The 13,232-nt window shown below is 38.1% G+C and overlaps 1 protein-coding gene across 14 annotated transcripts in view; it reads left to right on the top strand.

Moving 5' to 3' along the window:
- DMD (dystrophin) overlaps positions 1–13,232 on the top strand; it is a 2,254,165-nt gene that overhangs the window by 2,164,468 nt on the left and 76,465 nt on the right. For all 14 annotated transcript variants that reach the window (XM_036227218.1, XM_036227217.1, XM_016132668.2 and 11 more), the window contains one exon: positions 198–355. In XM_036227218.1, coding sequence (XP_036083111.1) covers positions 198–355 — 158 coding nt within the window. The remainder of the gene's footprint in view (positions 1–197; positions 356–13,232) is intronic.

The raw sequence follows: 13,232 nt of genomic DNA, 5'->3' as shown, positions 1-13,232 counted from the left end.
ATAAACACAGTGATGATTAATTAACTTCATCCATATAAATATTAAATGTCTAGATTAGCATACAGTAGAAGTAACCCCTCTCTGTGGGATTATTGGCTACTCGAGAATCGGTACTGGAATTGAGTTGGTCACTAGGTTCTGCTAACATCTACTTGTGCTACTTTTTGATTGTTGCAATTCTTTTCTTCCCTTTGCAGACCTTTTCAAGCAAGTAGCAAGTTCAACGGGATTTTGTGACCAGCGCAGGCTGGGCCTCCTTCTGCATGATTCTATCCAAATCCCAAGACAGTTGGGTGAAGTTGCATCCTTTGGGGGCAGTAACATTGAGCCGAGTGTCAGGAGCTGCTTCCAGTTTGTAAGTTTTTCACCTTAAGTAACATATTTATTTTTTTGTATATTAGAAAGTATTTGTTAAAACACAGAACTCCAGTTTCTCACATAGTTCTTCTGTAGGCAGGTAGGTAGGGGATTTTTGATATGTGAAACCTCTGTAGGCAGTGGCTTCTGGGATGCTGGGTTTGGGGAAAGAGGACAGTGCAGAGGAAGGAAAAGGAATCTTCGTCTATAGCCAGGACCCCACGGTTCCTAGGGTGCTAGAGAGGAAGGTGGTCTGCAGTGGTTCAGCGAGGGAGGAAATTAATCTCCGGCCAGAGAAATCCTTTGTATATAAGAAAATGAGTCTCTTAGCCTCTTAATTTTTTATTTTTACCTAGTTCTATCATTATAGACTCCTTTTCAATGCCTTTTGGTAAATAGCTGACACACCTATTATTTTTTTTAAAGTTTTCATTCTGTGGCTTTGACATTTCTCTACTATTCCTTGTCTTATCACGATGTCAGAGATGTGTACACTGCTGATGCACATCACTAACTCAACATACTCTGGTCCATTCCCTTGCTTATCTTGCCCCATTGCTTTTTCCCCACCATAATCCGTGCCCCCAGAAATACCCTTTGTCTCCCAAATGCCTGAGCACTCCACTGATAGACATTTAGATTGTGTTTTTTCATAAGGTAGTAATGTTGCAACAAACATCTTTACGCAGTTAGCTCTTTTCTTTGAAGTTTTTTCCTTAGGATGAATTCTCAGGAATAGGATTACTAGACTAAAAGTTATAAATGGTTTTGTGGCTTTTAATATATATTACCAGATGCTTTTTTGTCAAAAATTGTTTTCTATTTATAATACCACCAGCGCCGATGGAGTAAGATATTTACAGTATCACATTATTCAGCGTTCTTGTGTGTGTGTTTAAGTTGCTAAGAGCTATTTCTCTTATATGGATGTTTCTCAATCCATTCTAATCCCTTTAACAATATAACTATACATAGAGATAACTGGGTTAAACCTGGGCAGAACATTATGAATATTTAGATGTTTAAAGTAGTGTGAGCATTCATTTAATCGTTAACTGGGTAAACTGTTTAAATGCACATATAAGCCCCCTCATGTAGAGTTGGATATACTATTTGGATTGTTTTGCCAAAATTATGGCACAGTAGCTGTAAATGTAAAACAGGTATGGATAAATAAATGTATTTTTTCACCTCATACTCAAACATCCCAAAATGTAAATAGACTATCACAACCTCTAGATTTTTTTCTTGGATGCTGCTGCATTAATCACAATGCAAATGCAAGTAACTTTCATGCAATGAATATTAATGACCAGAAGTAGTCCAGATTCATTCTGTTTTTTTTTTAAATCTAATTATAAAACAACTTGCAGTGATGTAAGTTTTGTTTTTCCTAAGCACTTCAGTTGCTTTTTTAAGTTCTAGTTGTGAAACTAACACACGCGTTCATATGTTTGTATATACACATAGTCGTGTGTGTATTGTGACTTGAGTTGAGAGTAAGGGTCAGAACTCAAACGTGCCGACAGCTATTTCTATTCACAGTTAATGCCTGCATCAGAATAACGTGGGCTGGCTTCAGGGCCACTGAATCCATTGTCCCATCACCCTGCAGTGCTGCCTGTGCTGCTGCGGACATCCCCATGCAGCTGCCACCACCCCCACTGCACACTCTGGCTTCCTCTCTTCCTTTTTTTATTGAAATATATTTGATATATAATATTGTGTGAATTTCAGGTATACAGCAGGTCCTCATATACCATTGTTTTGTTCATGTCTTTCCTTATAACATTGATGAGATGTCATAAGAACTTAACCATATCAATTAGCCTGTGGTAAAATTGGTTTTGATACATCTCATTTTGCTTCAAGTCACAGGATGTTAAGTGAGGACTTACTGTAGAACACGTTGATTTGATAACATTTGTATATTATAATACGATTGCCATTATAGTGATAGCATTTCTGTCATGTCACATAATTATCTTTTTTTGTGGCGGGAATAAATTATATCCAGTCTCTAGCTCTCTTGAATTTGGTTGAAGGGGCCCAGAACAGAAACTCTGCTTTCCATAGTGCAGTTTCCTTATCCTGTTCCAGGTCTGCCCATCGCATCCTTTGATCGGATGCTTGCCTCCTTCCCTGTTTTAAGTCCAGCAACTCCAACCCTGACTCCCCATTTACCACCTCATTCCCAAATATGCACTTTTAGATATTATAGTTGATCCTTGAATAAAACAGGTTTTAACTGTGCATGCCAGTACACACAAGTGTTTTTCAATAAATATCGTAAATGTATTTTCTCTTCCTTATGATTTTCTTAATAGTGTTTTCTTTTCTCTAGCTTACTTCACTGTAAGAATGCAATATATAATACATATATAAAATATGTGTTAGTCAACTGTTTCTGTTATCTGTGGACTTCTGGTCAAGAATAAGCTATCAGCAGTTACATTTTGGGGGAGTTAGAAGTTACATGAGGATTTTCAACTGTGCAGGGTGTCCGTACCCCTAAACCCCATATTGTTCAAGAGTCAGCTGTACTGCTTTCTAGCTTCCCAAGGTGAAATAATAGGCATTTATCCTTGGTCCCTGATAGAATATGAGGTGCCATAACAAAGCAGGGAACATGGAAGAGTTGGTGGGTGGAATACTTATTTTAAGAAGTTGAATACTGGCACACTGGATGTTTCTAGTAGAATGTCGTGCTCATTCTATATGTACAGAGCATGATGAGGTTGATATTACTAAGATTTGGGGATCCTTTCAATTTTGTAGTAATTTGTAATCAGGTTGAACAGATCCATTGTGAATGCCTACTTCAGAATTGACATCCTATCCCTGGCATGCTCTTCCTCAGCCAGGTGCTCTGGCATGCACTCACCTTGCCTTTCACTGTGCAATGTGGCTGAAATGTGATGTTTGCTGTAGGGAAAGATAACAGGAGTGCAAATGCCCTCTGCCCTTTGTTTGAAGTGTACAACCTTGGGAATGGGACCAGTTCTCTCAGCGAGCTTATGCTCAAAGGCTGCTGCTTCTACCAGCCTAAGGAAACAGCAATAATGATTTTGTTTTTCCTACAAATGCATTCCCTGTATTGCAGAAGATATGAAGTTGACCAGACTCTATAGTCCCTTTATTTCCTTCATTTTCTTGTCACCGGCTGGAAAACTTAACTTCTTTTCAAGTTGGTACGGTTAGAAAGGTGTTAGCTTCTGATTCAGACAAGGCCCTGGCAGGGGTAGGAAGAGAGGTGTGTTTTCATTTGCCATGCTGATTGGATGATCTTTTAAAGATTTCATCAGTCCATATCCCTCTATTCTGGATATAGATGGTGCTGATGGTTGCACAACAATATGAATGCTACTGAACTGTCCACTTAAGAAAGGTCAAGCTCAAACAGAGACTCATGGACATGGACTATCGACTAGTGGTTACTAGAGGATAAGGGAAGGGGTGGGGGAGAGGGGGTAGGTATACAGTTAAAGAGGGTCAAATATGGGGGGGTAGAGGGAAGATGAAGCGGGTAAAGGGGATCAAATATATGATAGCTGAAGGGAACTGGACTTTGGGTGTAAACACACATTAGAATATACAGATGTCAAGTGATAATGGACACCTGAAAATTATATAATTGTATTAACTAACATTACCCCAATAAACTTAATTTTTAAAAAAAGGTTAAGCTATAAATTTTATGGTTTGCGTTTTTACCACAGTAAAATATTTGGGGGAAAAAAACTCAAAAACTTAGGGAAAGAGAAAAGGAAATCATCAAATCCAAACAAAATGTTTTGCCTCTTTAAAAATCAATATTGGTCCTTCAAGAAATTATCCATTAAGCCAGGAAATGAAGTCATATCTGTGAATATTAAAAAGGAAAATCACTATAAATTTATGGATTTGACCATGTGTTTTCATTGATATTAAATGAGACAACAGGACATGTTTCTACATTAGCATACTGCGGTCAACACATTTGCTGGGAAACTGAGTCTTTTGAGTGTAGCAGAAGTAAAGATTTGAAACTAGTTCATTTTAGAAAAACATTAAATGAATGTATCATCAGGTTGTTCTCTTTCATATTCCATGGAACCATGTCTGTTGACAGAGCAAATTGATCCTTATGACCTCAGTAAGGCCAGGCCTGCCTTGGCAATGAGTTACACAGACTGCCTGGAGCAACTTGGAGGAGTATTCATATCTCTCCTTTTTCAGATGAGAAAACTGAAGCCCAGAGAGGTAGAATGAATATATTCTACATCCTGCAGTTATATTGTGTCAGAACTAGACATCAGCCTTAAATTCTCTATGTTCCAAGCCAGTATTTCCTTCTGCTAAACCATCTGAGTAGAAATAGATGGCTTTAACCAGTTCAAATTCTAGACTGAACTAAGAAGTGTTAAAATGATCCCTTATATAAATTTTAAATTATAATAGGATGACATGGATAAATGAATACTCCTACCACTACCCCAACACACACACACATACACACACACACGTACCATGGTCTTTATTTCAAATACTCTAATCCCAATTGCAGATGTCTAGTCTTAACTTCAAATGAAACCAAATAATATTTTAAGTGACAAAATGTTACACTTTCAAGTGACTTCAGAAAAGAGTCACATATCTGTATATTAGTATTTGGCAGCACCCTGAGAAAGTACCCCCTCCCCTTGATACTGTTTGTAGTGTTTTCTTCTGTAAACATTTTAAGGATTTTATTGTTCAGATAGAATTGAGATGCTAACTTTGTATTCAGTATGCTTCACCTACAAGAGCTTGGGTGTCAAAATCTGTTTATTTTACATCTGTTTTCTGCCTCTTGTTGTATTCATGCATTCAAAATGAATAACTTGCTTTTTCATCTGTCTTGTGAATTTTTATATTCATATGACAAAAGTGAAAATCATCTATGCACAGTTGCTATAATACAGAATGATATAGAAATGAAAATAAATTGCAACCTCAACTATTGAGAACAAGTCCAAGATCCCCTGTGGATGCCCGAAACCACAGAGTACCAAACCCTATTATGCTTTTTTTTTTGTATACATACATACCTATTATAATGTTTAACTTATAAATCAGGCTTAGTAAGAGATTAACAACAATAACCAATAATGAAATAAAACAATTATGACAATAAAATAAAAGTTACTTTTACAGAACCACTGCAGACCCATGACAGTTGATCTGATATCCATATCGGCTTCTAAGTGACTGATGGGTAGGACAAGTACACAGCATGGAGGCGCCGGACAGAGGGATGGTCCAGGGCAGGATAGCAATTTTGGTGCACAGTTTAAAACTTATAAGTTGTTTATTTCTGAAATTTTTTCTTTAATATTTCAGGCTGTGATTGATCACAAGTAACTGAAACTGCAGAAAGCAAAACTGCATAAGGTGGTGGGGGTCTAATTGTGTGTGTGTGTGTGTGTGTGTGTGTGTGTGAGAGAGAGAGAGAGAGAGGGAAGGAGAAAGAGAGAGATAGAGAGAGAGAAAAAGCACGAGAAAGAGAAATAATAAATCACACCAGAATATCTGGAATAGTGAGTGGCAGAGTGGTTAAGTGTGTAGGACCTGAAACAAACTGCCTGGGTTCAAATCCCAGCTCTGCTATCTGCTGTGTGTGAAGCCTTCAGCAGGTTTCTTGACCGTCCTGGCCCCTAAGCTCTTGGGGGTGGTTGTGAGGGTTAAATGAGCCAGTAGAGACAGAGCACTTAGAGTCGCGGTGGGACCATAATAGTGCTCCCCGAGTGTTAGCTATGATTATTTAAAGTGTGTGTAACAGAAGACTGTTCCACCAAAGTTAACAATTCCTTTTATCTACAACCAAGCACCTGTTGATTAGATATTAGAGACTTGAGATTCTATGTTTCTCTCCACAACTGTTAAAATGCCATGCCAGGGCATTTCTTAACCAGTCTGACGTCATTCCCCATGTCAGTGGATCGCATTTTATATTTTTTATCCTTATAATAGCTCCCCAAAATTTGACTTTGCTTAGGTTTTCTTTAGCTTTTTGTTGAGTAGTGAAAATACGAGCCCTTCACAGATGTTCCTTAGACGTTCTTTTTACACCCCTTTGGACTGACGGATAACCACTAGTAACTGTAGTATCAGTAAGTTACTACAGTTTGGTGTTCATAAACAGGCTGTATCACCAAGCTTCTGCTGGGCCTGCTCATGGACAGTCTGTTAGAATTCTCGCAAATTTTCAGGAAAGACCTTTTATTAGAGTATTGTCAGCATTGTCTTGCCTTGGCTGTTGCTTTTCACTTTCTGTTTGTTTGTTTGTTTTTTCATTGTAAGCTATGATGAGTTTAGCTTCATAATTATCAATTTAATTTGTTGCGTTTATATAGTTAACTTCTCAATGTTGAGTGATGAATATTTTCTTCACCAGTATTTTGAAGATAGGTTTTTGTTGTAGTTGAAACTGGTTTTATTCATACAGTTATTGCTAAGGAAAAGGACATGTTATTCTTTTTTTCCCTCCTCAACCGTATAAAGTAGTATTTCATTGTTATATGACCAGTTTCCTTCCTCCCTCCCTACAAAACTTGAGGCAGAGGTGCTAATGTAAAAATTTTTTTTGAGAGCCAGCCTTTTAGTTGGAAGACTATTCTGGACTCCCTCACATTGAAACTTACCCAAAAAGCTCATGGAAACAAGGAAACATGAGGTCAGCATTCACAGTTTTTCTTTCTTCCATGTTTGTTACTGATTGGTATTGGATTTTGGATTGGTATTGGAGAGTTCTTTCACCAAGATTATTTAAGATGAAAGGAAGTATAAAACTTTCTTCTGGAATATCCTTATCTGTTTATCCAGGTTCTTAGTGTGTCTTGATACTCTAAAAGGTAGAGTTTTTTTGTTTTGGGTTTGGGTGTTTTTGAGGGTTTTTTTTTTGGCATTTGTTAAGATATTTAAATTTTTTTCTTTCTTTTTAAAAACTACACTAAAAAACATATCTTAAAATGTGTTCTGGTGTTCAGTTATGTGAGTTTAGATGAATGCATATAATCGCGTCACCACCACTACAGTCAAGACCCAAACATTTCCATCACCCCAAAAATTTAGTATCCTCTTGCTTTGTCATCATCCTGTTTGTGCTCCCAGTCTCTGGAAACCACTTCTGTTTTCATTTCCTATACTTTTGCCTTTTCCTGAACTGGTTTTTAAATGATTGCAGGAGGCAGTAGTGGAAGAGTTAACATTATATAGTGAACTTTAGCATAATGCGTCCTAACATGTACTTGAGAAAGGTATAATCCATGATATCTACAAACAGATGTATGTGCTTTACCAAGGATATGTGAAACTTTTGTGTCAAAAACTCTTTAGCATAAATAAATAACATTGAGTATATTTTCTAAAAATGGCGTTTTTGTTCCCTTTAGCCACGATGTTAATTGATACATTAGTCAGGTGAGTGGAGAGCCTGAGGTCAGGACAGTTGTCCTTGAACATGTAAATGAGGAGTGTATAATCACCATGTTATTGTTTGGGCTGATTTTCTCTTTAATGGGTGATTTCAGAATCAGTGACTGCTGGCCTCTAACCTGGTCCTTATCTTCAGAACATTAAGTAAAATACTTGATTTCAACCCCAGATGGCAATTATGGGAAGCCTTTTACTTCTTGTCTCAAGAACACAACTCTTGACCCCTCAATCCTTATGTCAAACAAGAAAAAATGTCCATAAATGTGGGGATCCTTAAACTCATTTTTTTATGACTGAAAATTCACAGGTATTTGGGAAAAGCACATCTAAGCCTAGTGTATGATGGGATACTTTACGAATAATGAAGCTAAGAGAACAAACAGCGTGGCCTTAGCTTTGTATTTTTGAGAAAAGGAATCCTGCAGAGTTTTTCACATTTTATGCCATTGACATTAATCCCCTTTCACAGTAATTAAAGTCACTCTTACTCAACTTCCTGCCTGCCTTACCCTCCCCCATGAAGGGCTGATTTGGAAGAGACAATGTTTTCCAAACAGCGTTTGATTTGGGAAACGTTTCAAGCACAAAGAAGAGTTGAACGGATAACATAATGAACAGCCATAGTCTTGTGTATCTACACAATCCATGGTTAGCGTTTTGTCCCATTTATGATCCCCTTCTTTCCTGCTCTCTCCGAGTATGTCTGTATTTGAATGGACACACACAAACGCATTTTCCACTTTGCTATTTAAAAGGAAAAGGACATCACAACATAAAACAAACCCCTAGACATGTCACCATATGTCCTTTTTTAAAGGACTTTCTCCTACATAACTGTAATGCTGTCATCACACACAAATTTAACATCAATCAGTAATGTCATCTAGCATGCAGTCCACACTGAACTTTCCCCATTGCCCCAGAATGTTCCTTACAACTGGTTGTTTCCTTCCAGGATCCAGCCAAGGTTTTTGTCTTGCATTTGCTTGTCATGTCTTTCAGGTTTTACTTAATCTGAAGTCTGCCAACATTTTTTTTTTGCATTCATGACATTGACATTTTAGAAGAGTCCAGGCTAGTTTTCTTGAAGAAGGTCCTATATACTGGCTGTTTCTAGTTGTTTCTTCATGATCAAATCCAGGTTAAAATTTTTTGGCAAGAATAGAAGCAATGTTGTGTACCTCCCGCTGCATCACATCTGGAGGGGAAGATAACACTTTGTTTTTATTGGTAATGCTAAGACGCTAAGGATGTTAAGATGGTGTTGTTAGCGGAGAGTGGGCATCCTCTCCCGGTGCGTTGTCCAGGTTCTTGATGTCTCGAACAAAGATTTGAGCAAGACACTGAAATACAGTAGAAAAGAAAGGCTTTACTAGAATGGAAAGTACATTTCCAGAAGTGGAAGCGAGCCTAAGCAAAAGAAGCGTGGCTCAAAAGGCCTGGTAACAAAGACTTCGTGGTTTTTATCCCTATTTGCTGTGGGTGGATACTTTTCTTAGAGGAGTGGGCTTCCTTGATGGACAACTAAGATTGACAGGACTCAGTGATTCATCATTTCCTTTCTGCGCATGTTCATTCTCAGAATTGTCTGTTATAATGATATCAATAAACTTCTGGGCATATACATCATATTACAGTGATGGTATAATGAGGCTCAGGTGAGTTGCAGGTCATTGAGGTCTTCATTGTGCAGGTGCAAGTGACTGATTTAAACTGGTACCTAATCTGCTTGCTTGTTTCTTTCTGTGAGTTAAAAAAAATGCCTTCTGGCTTGCTAAATGGTGGGAGGATTAGGGCAGACCCCTTCTAGGATAGGATGATCTCAGTATTTTTGCAGGCAGACCCAAAAACCCCCTAACTTTCCTGCCTCTTTTTTAAGAGCCATGAACCCTCTTATTAGTAGTATGGACGTAGGGGGACAGGAGGTCTCTTCTTCTGTATCTGCATCCTGCTGAGAAAGACCGTTGTCCCTGCCTACTGGGGTTTCATGGAGCTTTTTCTCTTTCTGCCTTAGTTAGGTTAGGATCTTGGGTTCCTTCTGAAGTGCCACCTCAGGCCCTAGACAAGGATAATAAGATACAAACTTGCTATTTAAATCATATATCTATTAATTTCTGTTATTAATTTGCCCTATTAAGTGAGTAAAGGGAAACAGACTTAGTTAATCTATTTCTTAAAGAGAAAAAAAGACCTTTGTCCTAAAGTCCCCTCCCCTCTCAGACTCTAAGGGCTCTGTCTGGCCTAACACCATTTTTGCTAACAAAGGGCCTATGACCTTTATCAATAGCCAGAGGATTTGAGTCACCAGTTTTGGGGCAATTATCAGGATTTGAAGAGAGGGCCCTTTTCCCAAAGAAAAGAAGACTTAACTAGGTTTACTAAAAAAATCAAGAACTCTGCAAGAGATGTCCTATATCATTTCCTGCTAAAAAATTAAGAATTTTATAAGTGATGTCCCATATCAGTGTTAGATATTTTCATTGTAATAGTATCCTTTCCCCTTTGTAATGAGAAAGTCATCGTAGAGATATTTTGAGACCTTATGAAAATACTACTCAACAGCCTTTCACCCTATCATTTTAGCCTCCTTGGATGATCCTTTTCTATTGGTGGTTACATAATAGCGATTTCCTAATTCTGCCATTCTTTCTGCATTTATTAGCTGGTTTTCTTCTGTAAAGAACAGCTCTCACTTCTCCCGTCTGTTTTTGAGCATCACTGAAGACATTCAAGGAGCTTTTGAATGTACAAAGAATGGAATTTCTGACTGAACTGCCTTTGGATACCATTTTTTTTGCCACGACACCACTTAAAATGCTAGTGTATGGAATTGACAATCCTTTTTCCCCATAGCAATGGAAGCATATGTCTCATAAATGCATTTCCATATTAACCAACTCTTGTGTGTGAGTGACAAGTTGACCAAATCATATAACATGAGCTGTGCACTAATAAGGATTGAGAAGCTCATAGGCTTTTGTGTTTCATTTTTTCCTTTTTCGCTACCTCAGTTTATGTTGACCTGCATCTATCAGTCCATGTAGCTTATATATTCCAAAGCATCTAATGATAGGTGAAAGGACAAGTAATGCCAAAAAGAAGGGGGGAAAGGAGGCGATCAGAGCAGATTAGTATGCAATTATCACAATAGTTTCTGAACATTCACTTGTATTTTCATATAGCTCTCAGATAAGCATAGAATTCAGTTCAAGATTTGGTACCTGGGTGTTGTCCCAGGTAGGCCTTCACTTAGATATCAGAGCCTCTCACACCCTCAAATGAGTTAAAGTTTCAAAGATCTTTGGAGATCAGCCTGGATGTTAATAGGTAACCTTGAACCTTTTTCTTAACCTCATTGAGCCTTTTTACATCTGTAACATAAAGTTAAACAGTTTATCTCAAGAGTTACTTATCCCCAGGTTTCTTTGATGATATGCTAAATGGTGTAAATGGAAAAGGCAGAAAGGGAAATGGATTACTGTACTTATTTCAAAGCTTGGTCATTATCAGCGAAGTCTTACCTGATTTTCTGGATAACACCACTTGTAACAGGTATAAGATAATAGAAAACAATCTTGTACAAAGAGTGTGGCCTTTCACTTGAGACCAGCTGTTCTCTGAATAGAAGTAGCACGATATGAAAAATGTTAAGTGGAACCTCATATAAATGATTCCTTGGGTCCCTACACTATAGTTTTCTTAACAACGCAAAGGTAAAATATAAGTATCTTGTGTCTAAGAGGATCAAAATGCCACCTTTCTTCTGTTTTATTTGTTACATGCAGGTTTCATATGGTTCTATAGATTTTTTTATCACTTACTTGATTTTCATAAAAATTGGGATTGTTTGGAAGAAGAGTCATTAATATTCTTTACAACTTGTTCTTGTTCCTCCTTTTATGTTAGTTGCTAGTGAAGACTTCTCTCTTATGTAAAATATTCCACTGATGCCCTTGGTAGATTTAGAGGTTGTTAAAGAAATTGTAATAACAGCTCAGGGGACAGTCTAGAACTGCTTGTTCTATACCGTATGACCCTGGGTAGTCATTCTCCTTATAGTTTTAAATCTTTGTGTACAGACTGTAATTCACAAAACAGTTTGATCTATTTAAATTCAGCAAATCTTTCCAAACGCTAGGGCTTTTTACAATCAGGGCCAGAAATGTTGGGTCGTTAGCTATTAATGCCATTACTTGTTAACAATGGCAACGATATTGAAATGGTTATTTGGATTTATGAAGGAAACATTTCACTAGTGAAAACAGCAAATGAAAATGGCCAGGAAGGAGAGATTAACCTTTTTAAAAATCAGTGGTTTGTCCCCAGTGTTTTCCATAAATTTACCTTTTTCTGTCAGTACAAATGTTTGGAAATTCTATTCATGCATAAGAATGTATTCATTATTTATATATTTAGTTATTGTTTTTCCTCTAAACGGCAGGAACTTTACTAAATGAAATGAAAAAAGTACACTTGTCCACACACACACACACAGACACACACACACACAGACACACACACACACACACAGACACACACACACACATACTAGCTAACCTGCCTTAACTTGCTTGGGATAATTATTTCCCATGATTTCATAAATTTCTGTTGTTTGTCCTGGAAGACATTGCATAGAGTTGTCTATTTGAGAAGCAACTTAATTTCAAAGCAGGCTCTATGATTTTAGCATGTTCCCTTGTGACTTCCAGCTTGTGTTTTTAAGAATCTATTACTCCTTTTTCACTCTGCCCACAATCTATTAACCACTATGGCCTTTCTGTCACATTACCAGTAGTTGAACAGGCCTATGGTAGCTTCTCGGTTGCTGTGTTGTAGAGCAGTGGTCTCCAACCTTTTTGGCACCAGGGACTGGTGCTCCTATGAGAATCTAATGCCCGATGATCTGAGGTAGAGCTGAGGCAGTGATGCTAGTGCTGGGGAGCGGCTGCAAATACAGATGAAACTTAGTTGGCTTGCCTGCCACTCACCTCCTGCTGTGCAGCCCGGTTCCTAACAGGCCAGGGACCGCTCTATGGCCCAGGGGTTGGGGAACCCTGTTCTTGAGGATAGCAGCCTGCCTGTTAGGTGCTCTCCAGGGCTCCCAAGGAAGTCTGGTGTTTAGTTAACATTACGTTGGTTTCTTAGTTTCGATAAATGAACTCTGGTCATGTAAGGTGTTAACATTAGGGCAGGGGTTCTCAATCTTGGTACTCCTGACACTTTGGCCTGGATAATTCTTTGTTGTGGGGTGCTGTCTTGTGCATTGTTGGACATTTAGCAGCATCTTGGCCTCTACCAACTGACACCAGTAGCAACCCCTCCTCCAACTATGACAAGCAAAAATGTCTCCGGACATCGTTAGATATTCTTTGGGGTACAGAATTGTCCTTAGTTGAGAATTACTGAACTCTAGAGCGTGG

Source organism: Rousettus aegyptiacus, unplaced genomic scaffold, assembly GCF_014176215.1.
Source record: "Rousettus aegyptiacus isolate mRouAeg1 unplaced genomic scaffold, mRouAeg1.p scaffold_m13_p_9, whole genome shotgun sequence".
In the NCBI taxonomy this organism is placed as follows: domain Eukaryota; kingdom Metazoa; phylum Chordata; class Mammalia; order Chiroptera; family Pteropodidae; genus Rousettus; species Rousettus aegyptiacus.
Note: the sequence above shows the minus strand (reverse complement) of the source record. Positions and strands in the feature narration are given on the sequence as shown.